The sequence below is a fragment of the Corvus brachyrhynchos genome, unplaced genomic scaffold (assembly GCF_000691975.1).
Source record: "Corvus brachyrhynchos isolate BGI_N302 unplaced genomic scaffold, ASM69197v1 scaffold16, whole genome shotgun sequence".
Taxonomy (NCBI): domain Eukaryota; kingdom Metazoa; phylum Chordata; class Aves; order Passeriformes; family Corvidae; genus Corvus; species Corvus brachyrhynchos.
Window position 1 is genome coordinate 424131 of NW_008238643.1, and position 20693 is coordinate 444823.

At 36.0% G+C, this 20693-nt stretch overlaps 1 protein-coding gene across 3 annotated transcripts in view; it reads right to left on the reverse strand.

The window, feature by feature from the left end:
• Nucleotides 1-7889: 7889 nt before the first annotated feature.
• GABRA1 (gamma-aminobutyric acid type A receptor alpha1 subunit) overlaps nucleotides 7890-20693 on the reverse strand; it is a 42323-nt gene continuing 29519 nt past the window's right edge. For all 3 annotated transcript variants that reach the window (XM_017737474.1, XM_017737473.1, XM_008636143.2), the window contains 3 exons: nucleotides 16832-16984; nucleotides 14043-14245; nucleotides 7890-10714 (listed from right to left, as the gene is read on the reverse strand). In XM_017737474.1, the coding sequence (XP_017592963.1) occupies nucleotides 10406-10714; nucleotides 14043-14245; nucleotides 16832-16984 (665 nt within the window). In that variant the 3' untranslated portion in view covers nucleotides 7890-10405. The remainder of the gene's footprint in view (nucleotides 10715-14042; nucleotides 14246-16831; nucleotides 16985-20693) is intronic.

The window sequence follows — 20693 nt, forward strand, 5'->3', positions numbered from 1 at the left end:
AATATTTTTAATGTATTTTATAGAGATAAACACTCTACCATTCCCCCCCCCCCAAGCAAACAGTAATTAGGAGCAATGAAAAAAAATCTGTTTTTTCTGACTTGCCCGAAGACTGTGTTTGACTGTGTTTTGTATTTACTGAACAGCAGTCTCACAGCATCCTCCTTGGAACATTCAAGAGCCATAAGGCAACTGGTTGTATTTAGTAATCTTCTGCATCGGTAGTTTTGCCTTTTGGGCTCCAGAATTGATTTTCCTCATCTTGGTGTATTTTTACAGCTCTGCCCCTTGACCTCTGTTGCTCTGCACTGGCCAGCAGTGACATGAGTGGCAAAAGAAATGTAAGTCAGACTGATGATTTCTGGAACATCGGAAGTGACAACTGTGGAGTAGAACTGATGGGTAGAGTGAGTTGAGACAGTTCTTTTGAAATATATTACAGCTGGGAATCAGTCACCACACAGAGACCATTCAAACTTAGGAAACTTTCTTTTTTATGAAGAAATTCACTGCAAGTAAGGGAAGGTGCCTACCCTGCAACCACAAAACCCAAAGGCTGTAGAGACATTTTAGGCACCTGCTAAGAATTCCATAAACTGTGTGAGAACCATCTATCTCAAAAATCATAATGTCTTGGATTTTTCACTAGAGACATGCTGGGGTGAAAAAGGCTTCCACAAAATGTATTTTTGTTTAATTTAGAGTTCTTTTAAAGCTGACTTAGCCACAATATGCTTGTGTGCTATTGCCTAGTATGGGCTAGACTTTTGGGTATTGATAGCACATTCCAGTACTGAGAATTCTAATGTACATGAACATTACCATTACTGTAGTGAGATTTCCAGCTTTTCCACCCTTTTTCTAATTACCTGCCTCTTAGCTCTTTGTACAGCATTCACTGCTGAGAAGTCCCAATTGCACACCACAGAGCCTAGCTGCTATTAGAGACAATAGCAGTAATACCTAGCTGATACCTGACATTTTTTCTCAGCAGAATATAAAGGTCATTGAAGAAGCCAGGGAGAACAAAGTGAGTAGATACTTGCATAATTTTTTCAAATCCGGTGAAGCGCAAACAATTCTTCCTCTTAAAAGTCATTTATTTAAAGAGGGAAACATGGGCATTAGCAAGCAACTTGGCATTATTATTGCTATTTCACGTTATTGACAAAGCAACTTAGATATCTGTGTTCATCCAGAAAAAGACTTGGTAATTTGAGTCTTTGGACAGTTAAACCATATGTAAGCCTTTGGGTTATATCACCTAAAATATGGTAGTGTGACCATGGTGAATTTTTTCTCTTGACTGTGTGGAAGTGGACTGAAAGTTATGTTCAACTGAGCAATTTCCTGAATCTCAGACATCCTGAGTTACCAGTTATTGCAGCCAACAGGTTGTGGTCTGGTCTGCCTGTTTTTTTGCCTGCAGAAGTCTGAGTTTCTTGGACAGAAAACTGTTGGCATACATCCAATGTTAATGGTTTCTTGGCCTTTCTGAAACACTTGGTTTAACTGTGGAAATAATCCAGTTAATACATTTAAATAAAAATTATTCAGAGATAGGGAATAGTGTTTCTTGTGAGAACCATTTGTCTGCCTTTGGAGCAAAGACTGTTCAAGGACAACTTTGTGTCCTTTTCAACCTCATTGTTAAGTGGTGCCACAATGTTCCTCCTGAGGGGACCACAGAGATAGCCCCACACCAAGGCTGAGGATTTTCCCCAGAAAGCTGTGGCAGGCACAATTCTACTCTGTGTCAGGTCACTCCTGCTGGGAGACTGTTTGGGTCAGGGCAGCCAGACAGGGCAGTGGGCAGGGGAACATTTTCCAGGTGGTTTGGGCATGCAGGCACTGGCTGCTGCTGAAACCCAGGAGTTGATCAGTAGCTGTGGCATCATTTCCTCCTCCCTTCATACAGGTGCACATCTGCTGCTTGCCAGCCAGCCTCAGCCTGTGTTAAGCTGCTTCAGCTCTGACTTTACACCTTTCTTACCTTAATTATTCCCTCTGGTGTTGTATAGGCAAAGTTCCTTTGTGTTATTTTTCTCTGTGTGCACTGATGAGAATTGGATGTCCATTCTAACTATGCAAAGTACACTCTGTGTAATGGGTCAAGTGCCAGAGCTGAGATCTCAGGCAAGTTCTTTCCTGTTCCTACATAGAAACTAAAAGTAGTAGAAACAAGTTATATTTTCCATCTAAGATTGTTATGTGATTCATTGCAATTCTGTTTGTTCTGTGTTAGTTTCTGTTCACGATCCTTCACTGCACTGACCTTGATGTAAACTTGTTTTCTTTTATTCTTGCATACCATCCAGCTACAGTTATGGTGTGAAAAGAAATCAGTGATTATTTGCTTTTGCACTGACTGTGCTTTAAGATATTATCAGTCATTTTATCTTTTAAATATACTTCCCAGCTATTAAATGCTATATATAATACAACAAAATAGCTAATAATCTGCATAGCTTGCTTGCAATACAGAGATACAGTAGCTTGTCTGACATTTTTTAGAGCCAATATTTACCTTTATCACTGGTAAGTGCCTCCTGAGACTCATTATTCATGTAATTCCCATTAAGAGGCAGTAGTAAAACAGCCTGTTGTCTTACAACTCTTGTTGTTAAGTACATTATGTTTAGTCATAAATACGTCAGCTTTTGTTACACAAGAGAATTGTTATTTCTTATCTCTAGACATTTATAAATAAATGAATCATGTTTATTTATAAACTTCTTTCCATTTATTTCTTGCAGCAGCCAGATAAAACTGCTTTTCTTGAGGTACGTGGTTATATCTCTCGAAGCTTATTTATTCCTTTTGAACCTAAGGCTGTAACAAAATTAATATTCTTGCACTTTTTATCTTTTACTTTTCAATTAACCAAGATGATATTTAAGAAAAAAGAAAAGTTGTGTTGAAAGATAAATTCTGTCAGTTTAGAATAATGTGGTAAAAATACCTCACAGAATTGAGTTACTTAATTGTTATTCCTACTGCCACTACTAAGGCCTGATATAGGAACATAAAAACTTGTGTCTTTGTCTGATCAATGGTTCCATGCAGATCTATGAAAACCCTCAATATAAATTTCAAGCTCTGTTATATAATTAATAAAATGTTTTGCAGCAATGTGAATATAACCTAGAATTCTTTGTCTCTTTCAAAGCCTTGAAACCCATGTTTCCATGGCTTCCCACCTAAGTATTTATGGTATTGTTCACATAGCTGCCATCGGAAGATTTTTAGCCGCATGCTCTGGTAAAATTCAGACTCAGAAAATTTTGTTTGCAGAACTTGATGCACAATCTAATGATGTTTTTCTTGTTATAATTGCTTTTTAGCATCACCAGTATGCTTTTAAGAGTCATTCTGTACATGGAAAGAAATAATGAGGTCTTCAAAATCATCAGGTACCTGTTTAATTCTGCTCATATCCACTTGAAAGCGTTTTTGTTGTTTTATTAACTCATTTGCTAGGACCAGACCAGTGCTCTCAGGGGATTGAATGATGGATGGTTAGTCATCAACTAAAGCAACAATAAGCATCTGAAAGTGGACTTTCTGCTTTACCAGTTCTTTGTATTGGTTCCTGAGTTGCAGTGTATTCTATTACCATCCTCATGAGCTGTTGAAATCAGGTGGGGCAGTGTTTCCTTGCCTCCTCCTTCCGGACTATCTTTCTGATTAATGGCCCATCAGTGCCTTGCCTCGTGACTCATCATCCATTGTGAGATGCTCCACCCAGAAGGAGGAACCAAGCATTCCTTCCTGGATATAATCTGAGATTTCAAACACCACAGGGACCTTTCCACTGGATTCCCAGGGGACAGGAGCTACATAGCAACCATTGGACTTTCCAAGGAAGAGCAGACCCTTTCTACAGAACCACCGCTTCAACAGAACCACATCCATCACTTCAGGAGGACTGCAGCCACCATTTTATCAGACTGCCACCACCACCCTGACTAACAGGGTGTCAGGTTGTATCCTGACTGTCAGTTTACCCCAGTGTTTTCTGCCTTTATTTTTTTGATTTCCCTATTAAAGTGTTATTCTGACTTGGTGCCTCCCACTGGTTTGTTTTCAAACTAGTACAATTGGCCATAATGACCTTTCTCTTCTGTCTCAGTAGTCTTAAAATTATTATTCTCTATATTGTTTGGGATCTGTCTGTTCAAAAACTGTTAAACGGATGCAGAACTTTTGGCCCTGCAACCTTTGTTGGAAAATAAAGCCTAGGTTAGGATCAGAGATGAACATAGACATTGAAATTCAGGAACTCAGTGACCAGAACAGAGTTCCAATACATTTTTAGAAGCTGCTAGTGAAGTCATGGCTGGCATCCTCTGGAACTGGAAATTATTTACCGTTTCTGAAATCTGGTTATCTTTTGAGGGGTGAGCTGACAGGGATGTAAAAGAAGTGCTTGCGGGTGAGAGCATTCTGGCTTTGCAGCCATTAAACATTGTATCAGTACATTAAGTACTCTCATAGTTCACACTGTTGTAAGGGGATACACTGCTCCAGCAACTTCATTAAAGTTTTCTTTATCTTCCACAGAGAAGATGAGAGAGGTTGGTCAGGAACAAGCTGGTAAAGGCGCTAATGGACCAAAGCCCCATTTTACTTGATCTAAATTAGCTGAGTTCCTACAAATCAGGGCTGGTGAGGCAAGGTAGGGATGTGTGCATCAATGGAAACCAAACCCTATCAAGCCCACAATGTTTTTACATTAATCTGTGTATTATTTTGTCATGTCCATGAGGCTTAGCTGAGCAATATGTGTAGCTACAAAAATACTTTACAAGACCATATTAAAGAAAATATTTATTGTAAGATTCCTATTTCCTGACAAATACATCACTATCTTGGAGAATGATGTCCCAGACCTCTTCATGCCTGCCATAGCTCCTCAGGCAGGAGAAGGAGGAAAACAGATGTTGAGTTTTGTGGGGTTTTGTACAAAAAAAAAGCAAAGCAAAACCTTGTCTGAAATGCCTCCTGAATTATTAAAATTAACAATTTCATCAAGAAAAAGAAATGAATTATATTTGATTCTGTGTAATTGAAAAATGTTAGTTTTCTTTCCTAAGTTTATGTGCCTACAGCAGGTCCTAATAATCAGCAGAGGTTTTTACTATGACCTCCATTGTCTTTTTCTTTGATTCAAAAGGTGTATTCATTTGAAAGATTCTTGGCTAAAATCCATTTTACTGCTTTTATAAAGTATTTAATAAAAAGATACTTTAATTTAAGAAAAAGATCTCTCTACTGTAGCTTTACTATGTTTTATATTTGGTTTTGGATAACCATAAAAGATTTTCTTTTAATTTTTTTCTGGGATTTTTCATATCCTTGCAGTAAATTTGTTACATTAATATATGTCACTACAATGGAGAGCCATCCTAGGAGCTTACAAACCACTTCTTCCAAGTGCGGTTCTGCTGCTATGGGAATAGCAGCAATGGAATAGGTTCTCCAAGTATGTGAGGTCTTCAAGAAACTTTCATTAATCCTATGGCAGCTGAATTATTTTTTTCCTATGAGGCATTGCAGTGATCTGGTGCTGAAGGATGATACATGTAAAATCAAACAAAGAGTGTAGCAAAGGTGGTGTGTGCTGGGCAGACAACAGCAAATCACTGCTAAACAAATTTAGCATCTTGGGGCTGGTTCAGATCCTTAGGCTTGTACCATTTGAGGCTGATCAAATACTGCATATATAAGGACACTAGGAAAGAAATTCATTGTATGTGTTTACATTCAAATGCCCTCGGCTGAAGAAAGAGTTCAGCAAACACATCTTTGCTCCCTTGAGAGCACATTCAGAAAAGCTGTGCCCTTTGTTGGTTGATCTGCAGGTTTTTGAGGGGAAGCATCCCTAGCCTTTGGGTGAGACACCTGTAACAGCTGTGCTGGAAGTGCAAAATCCACTCAGAGCATCTTCAAAAGCCTTAAAGCAGTTTAATCAAATAAACTTATTAGCATCTGTGAAGCCATCCTGCCAGTTTGGGTGGGCCTATGGCCAGAGAGAATGAGCCTATAGAAGCTTGTGGTTTCAAGGCTTTTACCTCTCTTCTTGTATTTGACATAGTTTGCAATCAGATGGAACATGACAGCAACAGCTTGACAAGCTGATAATACACTTCACTTACAAAATTCATGTGCTAGGACTGTAAACACTTTTTTTTTTTAAGCTATGTCATGTTTATGCATATCACAAGGATTTTTTTCTTCAGTGGATCTGTTCTAGAAAGTCTGAGGAGATCTAGCATTTTTATATTTTAAAGTATGACTGATATTTTTACAGCCCCTAAGAATAAGTTTGACTTTGCCCAGTCACACTAATTTATTTGGACAGTCATTCAAATACAAAGTACAGGCTGAAAGAAGTTATCTTATTACTTGCTCCTTAAGGCATGTGGGCCCCATTTCCCTGACATTAGGGTGTTTCATAAGCTGTTATTATTTACCATATGGATATAGTGGTAAAAAAATAAAAGATGGAAAGAAAATCAGGTTTTTTAGGTCTTAAGAGTCCAAGAGAAAGAATTTCATTAGAAAAGTCATTTGTGTTGTAAAAAAGGTTCTTGATCACTAAGAAAATCCTGCAGTAGCTTCTAGGGATGTTTCAAGGAAAACTGAAGGAGCTTCTGTTGATGTAATATCAGAACAAACACAGAACTCCTGTGTTGGAGTGTCATGCTGGACTGACTGGTAGCTGTGAATCTGTCATCATATGAGGCTGTTCTTCCACACTGAAACTGAATAGTGCTATATGGTTTTTTTCCTCTGAGTCAAATCTTGTTGCCTTTAGACATTTTGACTCATTTTTACTTGAGTAAAATTCTGCCTAAAAATGTCTGAGCAATGACAAAGCTGTGAAAATCCCCATGTATGCTCTGCATCTGGCTTGTGAACATAGGAGGTGGGTGTTCAAACACTTTCTTTACCATCCTCTTCCAGAAAAGCCCATGTGGGTTTTCAGAGGCATTCATCTCTATGGAGTCAGTTGTGGGAGGCAAGGAACAAGGATTCAGACTGCGTTATCCTCATTCAAAATAGAGGAAAGCATATTAAATTAATAGAATCTGAGTCCTTCCAGACTTTCCTTCCATTTTGAAGAATCCTTCTTTAGGAATCACATTTAAGAACACTACGAACATTGTTATATAAAATATACACTTATATCAGCCTTTTGTATCCTCTAAAGCTGTATGTCTGCAATTGCTTGTCTCTCCCTACGTAAGAGGACAAGCCTTGCTTTCAAGGATATTTTCCAAGAAAATTTGAGGGCTGAATGCACTGGAAGGACTTTTCCTCTCTCTTTTTTTCTATTTGAGGGAGAAAGAGGAGTTGAAAAGTAAAATTTTCAAGCTATACATATGCTTGTTTGAAAGCTATCCCTACAACTATTTTAATAAGTGAAATATTATTTTATACAGCCTGAGGTTCTTCTCTAACAGTCTCTTAGATTTGTGTGTTTATTTAACCAGTTAAATCTCTAGCTTAAATAGTCATATTTTTACTCTCAATCTCTGGTTAATCTGCCATTTTATCTGGGAGACAATGCATTTTATTTTGTTCCTACCTTATATTAAAGTCAATGTTGTGTACAAAACCTTAACAATTGTTCATCTGATGCAATTAATTGCCTTACTGGATACACATGGTATGGAGTGAACTCTTTTTTCTGAATGTCAAATTAGATTTGGGAAATGTTCCTGCTATATTTGTCCCTGGAAAACACTGTACAGAAAATCACATCTATTAAAAATGCACTCATTACCAAATTCAAGGAAGCTAAGTTTTTGAATGAATAGCACCTAATCAAGCAATGTGTCATAAAATGCAGTAACTAAAGAAAACCAAAGTAAAACATTCACTTTCATTATTGAACATTTTTAGCTTTATTATTATAATAGAATTACAGTCTGACATAAAATAAAGAGCTTTTGCTAAACTCTGTAAAGCAATACATGCTTCTGCCATAAACAACCTCTATTAGATTTAGGTTTTATTGCCACATCACTGCACTGAGGTGCAATAAACATTCAATGTCATCTTTTTAAAATTATCTCAGGAGTAAACAGAAACTGTCCTCTATAAGAGTGTATCATTATTTTCAAGGAAGACTTACTATTATTACATGGTTTAGCAAAGCATTGTAAAAAAGCTACATAGAGAATACCTTGTCTTTGATAAACTGTGCAGTCAAGTTTATACAGTATAATACTATTGGCATAGACTAACTAAGAGGTGATATAATGCAATCGTTGCATAGCAAAAAGCAGACTAGTTAAGTAATATTCACATCTAATGTGCAAAATGCAGACCAAAAGGTAGCTATGAAAAGGTAGCTAGAAAGATAAAATGTCCTAAATGAACACACTAGTTTAATGCCAAAAATAACAAGATAAACAAGTACACAGAAGTTAAAGAGCCATAGTTTATTTTTTTCTATACATATATCTACACATGATACCAGAGATGAAACATCCCCTTTTAAATAAGTTCCAATCAGATAACTTACCAAGTTTAGACGGGACTAAATTTTAGACAATGAAGCATTATTAAAAAAAAAATCTCTAAATAAAACATTAAATATTTTCTTTTGTAGATAGAGAATATCAACTTTTTGATTTATTAAGAATTTAGAAATCTCTGCCTATTAAACTTGACTCTCAGTAGCTGTTTTTCTGGATGCCCATGTAGCATTGTTTCAAAATCCATTCAATACCATATATTACATTTTTTTAATTGATGCTTGCAAATATCCACCATTCTTCCAATGTCTTTGAAAAAACTTTATCTGAAAGTTTACTTCTAAGAATCAGCAGTAATGATACTGACTATAATTTTTTTAAAGGGAGCACAATACCTGCAAAATGGACATCTTGTATTTAAAGCCCTTACATATTGTTCCTACAAATATATTGCTACAGTAAAAATGAAATGTAGTAAGTTTACTCAATAAAATCTATTTTCCTGTACATTCTTTTATGTATGACTTCTTTGTATTTAATGCTACATATATTACATCACTTATTGTAACAGTTATGTTTCAGGAAATATAGCAGTAATATACAGATGAATTTCTGTCTTAACAAATATTTCACCATTTTTACCTACCAAATATAATCCCATACTTCAGTGTTTATGCATGACCTGAGCAGACCAGTCATTAATCTAATAGTATACAATGGATGACATTGTCAAATTGCAAGCTGCTGTACACTTAACCACTTTACAAATGGAATAAATTCCAAGCACTTTCTGCTTATTTGTTTTTGTAAGCTTTCCAGTACCACTTATTTATTTCTTCTCCTTTAATCCAGGCTCTAAATATGTTTTATAGAACATTTAACAACATATTAAGAGCTAAGAGGTGAATCCTACACAATGTTTTAAGAACACAACTTTAAAAAAGTAAAAAAATGTACAATCTCATGCTGCTTATTTACAGATATTATTTAAATACTATATTTTATCTTTCTGCTATTCATAAATCTCAGTCCAAAGCTTCTTTTAATGTATCATTTTATAAAAGAATACATTCAACATATCTAGAGCTTGCAAAAATTTTGTTGTGTGTTTTTTTTTGTTTTAACCCCCTAAAACATAGTGATGAGTAAAAGCTATCTTTAAAGCATCCAGGAATTGTTTGGATTACACAGGTGATAGTAGAAATTTGGGATCTGCACTTGGTTGTGCAACAGGTTTTTAATCTAGTCTAGTGACAACTTAATGCTTGGAACAAGCCTGCAGTAAGAGAGCAGATTAAAGCATTTGTTACCATTAGATCTTATGTGCTATACAGTGACAAACTGTACCTAGAGTGAGTAGATTACCTTTCTCATTAAAGACTATTTAATATTATAAGTCAGGTAGTTTGGAACATAGAAGAGAAAAGGGATTATGAAAATAACATATCTTATGGGAATCAGCAAATGGAAAATTTTACATCCTTGAAAAGATTATAAACAGTGGCTGAATAAATGATACTGTCTAGAGTGTGCATCAGGAATGTCATAAAGAGTATTTCCCCCCTCCCTACAATCCTCTGAATAAAAATATCTTTTTCATGTACATATACAATATCTTTTGGGGACATTCAGTACTAAGCTTGCTACAAATAGTTTCTTTTTTTTTTCTGCCCTCCCATTACTTTATAACTCTTTTCCATTTCTAAAATCACTTTTCCAAAGTATATAGTTTATAATGTTCTCTCCCTCACATACAGGTTTTTTAAATATACAGATATATTTTACCTTTAGCTAACTAAAGAAACCTTTATTTTCTTTAAGACAGAGGCAATGAAGTAAATGGGAATTACCATATGTGAAAAAGGAAAGCAATTCCCAGAGCAAAAGACAAAACAGAAATATACGAATAAATGAGGTTATTGATGTGGAGTTTGAACTTTTAGCTGGGGCTCCCGGTTTAGATAGGTAGCCCAATAGACTAAGTTAAAGATTCCAAAAAGCAATGGGAAGGCTATTCTTGATAGCCGATCAATTTTACTGACACTGTTAAAAGTTTTCTTGGGTTCTGCAGGTTTTGTTTCTGGCTTAACTTCTTTGGGCTCAATCGTTGCACTTTTAGCAATGGTTGCCAGCCCAGGGTCCCTTGCAATATTAGGGGTGTAGCTCGTAGCTGCAGCTGTGTATGTGTTGTTTTTCTTGATGAGAGGATCCTTCACTTTCTTTGGCTGAAGAAAGAAGAAAATATTTTATTCTTAATATCTTCTGAACAGATGAAATTATGAAAAAGCACTGTAACATTTTGCAATTAATTGAATTCATACCACAAAGTGTAATAAGCTGTAAGAGAGAAGTTAGTTCTGGATATTTAACTCATGCAAAATATTTAGGTGACAACAAAGACAAAATCATCCATTTGTATTACTTGTATTAGGTAAACCATATTAGATGATAGATAAAATATAATGAGACCTGATAGCTAGGCTCACTGGCAAAATCACCTTTAAAGATAATCTGCAGTGAAAAACCACTCATATTTCAATATTCCCTTATTCAACTGTTTTCCTTGATCAGGATGAAAACTTGTAAGATGCCAAATTCTTAATGTAGCTTTCCAACATTACAACAAATATTATGATATGAAGACTTTTAACATAATTCATACAGAAAAATACACACTAAATTATCATGTAACCATGCACTAAAGGAGTGGTTTATGCAATAAGATGCAAAGCTGCCAGTATTCTACTCACTAATGGTTTACACCAAGGGCAAGTGCATTATGGATTAGGAACTTAATGTTCTTGTTTGAGTGTTACAGTCAGATCATCATGGCTGAGATGGCATTCTATATACAAAGACTTTAATATCTGTATGACTTTTTCATCCACCTACTTATATTGTTAAAGCAGGAATATATTGAATATCTTTTGAGGGAGGAGGACTTATTGATCTTATTTAAACTTATTTTATCCCTAGGTCCTTATATTTTCTAGTATTCTATATTTGTGATCTAGTTGTAGGAAAAAATTTAAATTTTGACATCTGGGCATACAAGTTAGAATTCAACTGTCCCAGTTTCTGGCAGACCAAACCCCTTCTTCAGCCACTGCCCAAGGATAAACACAGAAGAGAGAGGTAGTGGGTCATTAAGAAGGTGTAAGTATTTGTCCAATCATGAGAAAAAAAACCCAACAACAAAACATATAGCAAAAACCAATTCTAACAGTTTAGAAAAATCTTCAGGCAGTATTTGCCACAAAACGAAAGGCAAATGTTATCCCTTTAGTCCTCTTGGGATGGAGGGAAAGATATGGTTGAAGAGAAAATATCAGTGGAATTTGATCTATTATGTCATTTCACAAGACAGCAAACACAATTCTCTGCTTTCAAGAAGCAGCTGTCCCAGGGAGGCAATATTTTTTATGTGGTCACAGTACTTTTAATGACAGATCAACTATAGGCTAATGGCTACTTTGACCCCCTAATAGTGGAGTTTTGATAAAAAATTCTCGTTCAAGACGTGAACATTTCACGGAGTGGACAGCTCCTGTGGGACACCTGGGAAGAGGAAACGAAGCTGCAAAAGCATGAGGGCAAGTGGGAAGATGCTTGTGGAGGAACGGCTTGGAGCCCCATGCTGGAAGGAAATGTATGCTCAAATGTTAAAATTATGCTACTTAGTAAAGCAAGGGATTCACCTAATGACTCTGATGTAGATGTTCTTTAATTCATGGCAATAAAATTCTTAGCTTTGGGCCAGAAAAAGCTTCAAATCTTTTTAGAATATTTCTACTGAAAAGGAGGAACAAAGAGGTTGAAAAAACATTAAAAAAAAAAAATGCATGTCAGAATTTTTTTTCCCTGCCCCCCCTCCCCTCCCAGGTGGGGAAGCTGCTAACATGGTTGCTGAGTGTGAAAGCCAGTCCTGTTTGTTTCTTATTCAGATACTCTGGAGAGCAGCAATAAATCCAGCAGACAAAGAGCAGCTTCACTGACGTCTCAGAGGAAACCCTTTCTATGGATTTAAATGTCACTAGTAATCTGATGCACAGAAAACATTGGCACCAGCCTGGGCCTTAATATTTCATGTCAAACTCAACTTCATGAAAAAGCAGTATGACAGCTAATTAGAGCTCTAAATTCGTTTAAGCTATGATGCTCTGATCATTGTGAGCTTGCCTTGCTTGCTTTTCCTCACTGCAGAAAACTTACATCACCAGGTACAAGCAAATGACACGTAAAGCCCCTTACCTGCTGAGGAACACAAAGCCATAAATCTTCCAGTGTTTTAAGCAGAGTTTATTGGTGTGGGTGTTTTTTAGAATGTAATTTTCTTTGTAACAAACGAAACAGCTCATTATAGTAACTACATTACAAGGGAGGATAAATTAGCAAGGCAGTATTTAATATTTAAGGACACAGTTCTATCAGTACAGCTCATTTTTATAACAAATGCAATGAAAACAGGAAAAAAATAATCAAAAAAATTATTTTCAGTGAAAGCATCATCAATAACTGAAAGCTCAACATTCAGCAGCAGTTGTGCAACTCATTACTGTAAGTTTGTTTTGTTACTTCACTTGTTTGTTCTACAATACTTTTGTATTAGTTGTCATTGTATAAATGCCCTAATTTAATTTGGGGTTTTTTTCCCTGACTTATGCAACTAAAATACATAAATAGTATATAGGCCTATAATCCTGAATTAAAAACATATCTTTGCATACCAGTGAGTTACATCTGCTCCTCCACATATCTGTTCTGTTGAATCTCTAGTCTGTGAATGCTCATGATAACCAGTTTGGCAAGTTAAAATAACCCAGCCAAATGAGCTTGCTCACAGAAGAAGCTGACATGGTAACTCATAGGAAATGGGAAACTTCTTCATCCTCTAAATGTCCTCAACAATTTCTTGGTGCACTTGTGATTTACAGACCAGGTCTCATCCCAGAAAAAGGAATCAGTGCAAGTTTTCTCTAGTGCATTCAGGGAGGTACGGATCAGGATTGCACACTCCCAGCACAGGTCTCAATGTCTCCTTCTAAACAAACACATATTTCCTACAGTTAAGAAAGGAAGAAAGAACTCCTGTGATGATTTTTTTGGTCATGATGATAGAGCAGCCCTTCTGAACTTCATGTTGGGGAGCACTATACCTTGGGAACTGTCAAATACTGCAGCCACAAGATTTTTTTCCTACATATATACTAAGACATCCACACTTTCTCTTGTTCAAACACAAAAAATTAATTGCCTTCCCTAAAAATTATACACATTCATCTTTTTTTCTGCTCAGTTGCAGAAATCAAAATCTCAGTAGAATATTTCATTATTAATAGCATTAAGTATCATCCAGTATGTCAGAAGTAGTATTTAGGTACTCAATGTCTAAGTAATCATGGTGTAGAAATGCTATGTGTGGACACAGAAGGAAACTCTTTTGGAGTAATAACTGCTCTACATAATAAGAATTTTTAGTGTGCTAAACCCTCTCCCACAGAGTGACCAGGCATGGCCGAGTATGATGTTTTGGGATGGGTATGAGGGTGTTACCTTTTCTGGAACGACGCTTTTGCCATCCCACGCGTACCCTCTCTTGGTGAAATAATTGACTGTGGCAAACTCGATAAGTGCTGAGAAGACGAAGGCGTAGCATACAGCTATGAACCAATCCATAGCCGTGGCATAGGCCACCTTGGGCAGCGAGTTCCTCGCACTGATGCTCAGCGTAGTCATTGTCAGCACAGTTGTCACTCCTGCAAAGCAAAGAGTTTGTGTCTTCAGGGCAGGGGCTGGTTTTTGTGCTTCATTTCCCAGCTGCTGCTATAGGTGGGAAAGCCTTTTCTTACACCCCTGGTTCTTACAAACTTCACCACCTGAGTTCAGTTTCTAATTGAGGATATCAGATTTCACGTTCTGTGGAAGTTGCAGGATTTTCAAAACATTTTTCCTGCTTTTATTATTCGATGTTGTTATAGTAGAATATTATTTTTGAAGCTGGAATAGAAATATGATTTGTGAACTACTTGTATTTGAAGGATTTGTGAAACACTTCCTGCTATTTGAAGGATCATTGTCGCTGTTCTTTATTCATGCCCTGCAAATTGTACTACAGATGTAACAATTTAAGATCTTTAGTTTTTTCTTGCAGCATTTCTGGGATACTTAGAAAACTAAAAAACTTGTTTCAGCTTATTTGGGATATTATACTTCAAAGGTATACTCAAGGGCACCAAGATTTATGTGTTATTTCATTTTTTTAAATTGTTGTTTTTACAGATTTCTGTCCCTTTGTTCACTGACTCCCTGAAAATAGCAAAGACTTTATGTAAGAACAAAGACAATGTAATTTGCATTTCTAATGTCAGAGCTTCTCACTGCTGACCCTTTCCTCTTACCTGGCCCCAGAGAGCAAGCAGGACTGTACTGAATTCACTCTGCTTGCAGCTGCTTAGAAAAATTAATCTCCAGGTGCACACAAGGCATTTACATCAAATCACATGTCCACAAGTTACCTTGACAACTGCACTGTCAGGTCTTGAATGTGTCTGGTGAGTTCATCTTCACTGCACTGAGTGTTAGTGGAAATGAGCAGTGGTCTAAAATAGGCCAATCAATGAACAACATATTTACATTGTAGTGTGAAGAGCTTGAATTATTAGTGCCTAATGAAGAAGCAATTTCTCTTTCCTGAGACACAACCAAATGGGTTTTTTTGACTTATTACTAATGAGCTTATGGTTCTCTTACATAGTAGCAAAAAAAAAAAAAAAAATTATAATTTTTATTATCTGTGGTACTAAGTGGGGTAAAAGATGAAAGTTGTGCTTCTGTGTGTATATGCATTCATGTAAGATGTTCTGAAACTGTTCTTTTTGAAATGAAAAAGCTATCTTGATACATAATGATGGAGTAAACACAAGAGTATTTGCTAAATAACTGCCTTCTAAAAGAAAAACTGAGAAATTTGTGGGTTCTTGAGCCTGTGAAGATAGCAGTTTGAAAATTGTGCAGTATTATATATTATTCATTGAGACTAGAAAATTCTGTTCTCCATTTAGTGACAGTGAAGTACAGCATTTCAAACTGATGATCAGACATTTCTTTTTAAATGGTATGTGCGAAAAGAGGTAAAATAGTTACAATTTCAATAGCTTTGACTATAAAGGGCCATAAAAGTCCCTAGTAGAGTAGTTCTCAGCAAAGCTGATGTTAAAAATTCTGAATTAATTTTAGTAGCTAATCTAAACAATATTATGTAAATCAAATTTAATTATACCATAGTCTAAACCACTGTTCTGTAAATACACATCTGTATATCAATGGAAAGCCATTGCTTGGTTCATGAGGTCTAAGGTTATGCAAATTGTGATTGATTTCTAGAATAAACTGGAAAACTAAAGCAGAGCTGTGAAGGATGCAAGAAAAGATCCATAAAAATAGCTCTTGTTCAACAAGAGTTTCAGAGGCTGCATTTCTCAGCACTGGCTCTCTGGCTTTGCCATTTCCAGAATAAATGGGTTCATTCTCTTTGGCAAAGCCAGAGGGCCTAAAGCATCCCGCCCTTGCAGTGCTCTGAGGCAGTGAAACGAGTGTCAAAGCCAGTTTGGCTGGGGGTGCTTCTACCTCCTGCCAAAGGTGTTCAGCAGTCCCATCTGGATATCATCAAAGACTAGGTCACATAGCAGAAATATCAGGCTGTAGTTTTCCTTAATGAAAATTTGGTGGGTTTTTTTTTTTAAGTATGTACTTGACTTGGATTAATATCTTCAAAGAATATGAAAGTTGTTTGTTTCTAATTTTAAGATAAGCATTTGCAAGCAGTGGTTAAACTCTAGGGATCAGCTGTATAAACTTGAGAGTCCTTTCGATTGCCTTCTCACTGCATTCCTTGAGTGCATGTATTCACTGATGCACAATAAATTGTTGCTGATCTCAACAGTAGCCTGTAAAAGTGATTAAGGAAAAAAAATTTAAAGTAAGAATTTCCAGAGGGCCTAAAGATGTCAAATGATGGATACCCTTTGATTAAAGCCTTTTTGATAATCTCATGATTAACATTATTGCCATTGTCAGAGATGTTTTATTCATATTCTGATTACTTTGGAAAATACAAATGGTAATAGATGGCTTGAGGTATTTTCAGGTCTCTTTTTACAAAGAGTTTATCAGTTTAAGATCAGTTTAAAAGCTTTGGACCTATGTCTTCACAATGAAATTTGTCAGCTCTTGTGTACTGTACCATGTCTAGGCTTACACCGTTCTCCAATACTGCTTTTACCATAACATTTCTGAAACCAAATTGCCTCATTATTGCCAGGAGGCTTATAGGTCTTGCTTACCAAATACAGTTCTTGCTGGAACAGATTCTCTGTTAAGCCAGAAGGACACCTGTGACAGTATCACTGTCATGATGCATGGCAGATAAGTCTGGATGACAAAATAACCAATCTTCCTCTTCAAATGAAAATGTGTAGTCATAACAACATATTCCCCTAAAACCAAGAAAAAAGAACATTAAAGCTTTTATAAATATACAAATCAGAGGTCTTTATAGGAAGTATTTTTTTTTATTATATTAACTCCTATTGTAAATAGAAGTCCTCAAATCAAAGTGGGTCAGCTTTAAAGAAAACACTTAATAAACCGGGTGCGTTTTTTAAATTTTTCCCTAATAATACAAAATTAGACATTTCTGGGAAATGCTAAGTAAATGTACATATTTTCATCTCTGCTGAATAGTGAATGAAAGCCTGCATTAACTGATGGCTGTTCAAAGCTCTTGTGGAAGAAGATGGACAGCCACCACAGCATACCCATGTAAACATCATCTAAAAACTAAATCAAGACAGGCTTCCGGAAGTGTTTTTGTTGGGCCAAGCTTAAGATGTAATTGCTGATGTGATGTTATCTGCATTACCACTGTCAGTGCTTTATGTACTCTGAAGTGTCCCTGTTCAGCTAATTTAGTACCTTAGTAAATTATTATTCTCTCCTGAAGTAAATTATTACTGCAAGAATAACACACAATATTTTCATTAGCACTAATGCTTTTGGATCTAAAAAATCATATGAGCTGGGTACTACAAATGCTATGAAAAGGAATTGTTATATATATAAATACATTTTATTTATACTTTTAATAATTAAATATAAATATATTTAATATTCTACTATACCAATGTCGTTCCATAAACTTTTCTTGCCAGCAGAGCAAATAATGCTCATTTTCAGATCATTATTTATATAATTTAAAATGGATTTTGAAAAACAGTATATTCTCCAAAGATTGAAAAAAACTTTTTTTTTTTTTTTTTTTTTTTTTAGTAGACTGGTTCTTCTTATGCAATAAACACCTTAGGAATGAAACAAGAAGACACATAACTGAATGGACACTTCTGTCTATATCAGAGATGATGTGAAATTACTGTAGTTCTATTTTAAAATGCAGGCAGCTGGAAGGAGAAAACTGCTCTTGTACAAGAAAAGCTTAAACTTGTTTGAAAAACTATGTCTAGACATTGATTACTTATGCATTGAGCATGTCAAATGCCCATTTCTGTTATGCAGAGTCCAGAAGAACATTAATTTGAACAATCTTGCTCAACATCTAACCCCAAGGAAAGCTTATTTATAAGATGTGACAATACTCCTGGTATGTTTCAATATAAAAGACAGTAGCAAAGAGGGAAAAGAGAATAAATTTTAAATTGAGAGGAAAAGCAAAGGATATACAAGGAAATCTTTTTATTTCAAAAATAGGAGTGGCTATAGTATAGTGGGAATTATTACTTGAACTTTGCTCATCTTTTTTTAATTTTCACTGAAACAACCTCCTTCTCCTCTGTACGAGAGATTATGATTTTACGAAGGGTGCCAGTCTTGGCTAGGAGAGCCAATAATTTAATTTTATCTACTTAAAATATGATGTGGGAAGCTCTTCTAATGCAATCAGATATAGAATGTGCACAACGGTATGTCAGAATTAATTTAGTGATTGTAGATGGCAAGCTAAGAATACAGAGTGAACACACCACTGTACTCTGAAGCTTTATTTAGCTGCTTAAATTATCAAAGTATTTTTAACCTCTGGAAAAATGAGAACAAGATCCAAAGCATAAAGGCAATTAAAAAGACAGGGATTACTCTGGTCTGTTAAGCACTGCAGCAGGTCTCAGCTGGAAATTATCTAAAGGTAACGCTGGGAAGAGTGAATTAGGCAAAGCAGAGGCCTGGAATAATGCTCTGCACTTCAGTTACAAGGCAAAACCATGCTCTTAAGTTTCCACAGTACCAATGGACTGCACTTATTGGACAGTCTCTTATTAAAAGGTAGTAGATGTTTGATAAGATTGATTGAAATTACTCTAGGACATGAAAGCACTCCAGTTACTTACTGAATCTTTAGCTTCCCATATTTTACGGCTTTCTTTAATTGAATAGCGTTGCCACGTTTGTGACAGCTGCTGATCTGACTCTTGTAACTTCCCAATTCCTCTGTAATTCTATCTTGAAAGCATTGCAATACAGCCATAAAATTCCCTACAATCTAAAATTTCAAATAGCTCTTGAGCAAAATATTGCCTATATTCACAGTGTCTGATTGCTAGTGCTGATTTCACAAGTTGTAGCTAATGCATATGATACTGTCTTATCGCTTATCTTTTCTTATCCAAGGAAGTTAGAAAGGTATTTCTTCTTAGCTTAATCTTAATTCCTGAAGTCTACAAATAACTGTGTTGTGCAGATAAATCTGGTTTTCATTTTATTTATTCCAAGAAGTTTAAATTAGTTCATATGTAATACATGATAGGAAGCATTTAGAAGTTGTCAAACAAGTTCTGCATCTATATTAACTTAATTTTTGAATGACTGTCCATGTTGGAACATTTCCAGAGGTCTGGAAGAGTCTGTATCTGTGTTCAGTGCTTCTGTAGCTGCAGTTTTTAATCAGCCCTTAATTCTACAGTATACTGCAATAATTGAGTCAAATGTGCAGGTGCTATAAACTAACCTGTGCCCTTAGAAGAAAGTAGTTGATAATTCAGTAAAGTTACATTAAAGCTATTTCTCAGTGGTTTGTAAACTATTTGTAAAAAGCCAGATTTATCAGCACCTAAAGTTAATGTGCATCACATCAAAAGTAAGGTTTGAGGTGGGGACTGAGTTAGAGCTATAACAATACTTTTCCTATTACTGTAAGTAGAGACATAGGCTTTCCTTGCCATTAATTTAAAACAACGTATTTATCATTTCATATTTATGCCATGTAACTCAGTAAAAAAAACTCTTAAGAACAACATTATCTCTGTAGATTTACAAAAGATAAGAAAAAAATAGACTGTTTTGAGTTTGAATCCTGATGATTCTCAGTGCAAAGCAATGTTTTCAAGGTGGCAAAGTAATTCTATATAAATAGAAACTTGCACAAGCCCTTTAAGTGTTTGTTAAGTGCTCACAAAAAGGATCATTTTAAACTCTTTCTGAGTCAATATGAATCCATAACTGGAGAGTGACACAAATTTTACATGCAAGTAAAAAATGGATGACTCTGCTTAAACAAAACAGCAGCAGCAATAATTATCATTTCACTTAATACTATTTTTAAGCCTGTAGTACCTGTATATTCCATTGCTAGAATAGATGAATAAACTGTACAATAAAAAAAGTTTTCTTGTTTGAAGCTTCTCTTGTCATTAAAAAAACAGTGTTTGTAGTTATCTTGCTCTATATCCATAAATAAGAATTGCAGGTGGCCTACTAGCCAAGGAAGAAATTAAAGAAGAAAAAAGCACTCTATAGATTGTGTTGGTTTTGCAGGGCCTGGTTTTGGTAGCAGGGCAGCCACAGAGGTGGCTTCTGTGAGAAGCTGCTGGAAGATTCAACTACGTCCAGCAGAGCCAATCCCTGATGGCTCTGAAGATGAACGCGCTGCTGGCCAAAGCTGGGTGAATTAGAGATGACAGTAAAACCTCTGTGATAACACATTTAAGAAGAAAATCAAAACAAAGTACACCCAGTTTTTCTTCTAGTCAGAGAAGAGGAGGTGAGAACATGTGAGAGAAACAACAGGGACACACCAAGGTCAGTGAAGAAGGAGGGGCAGGAGGGGCTCCAGGCTCCAGAGCCAAGATGCCTCTGCAGGCCGTAGCGATGACCATGGTGAAGCAGCGGTGCCCCTGCAGCCCCTGGGGGTCCACGGGG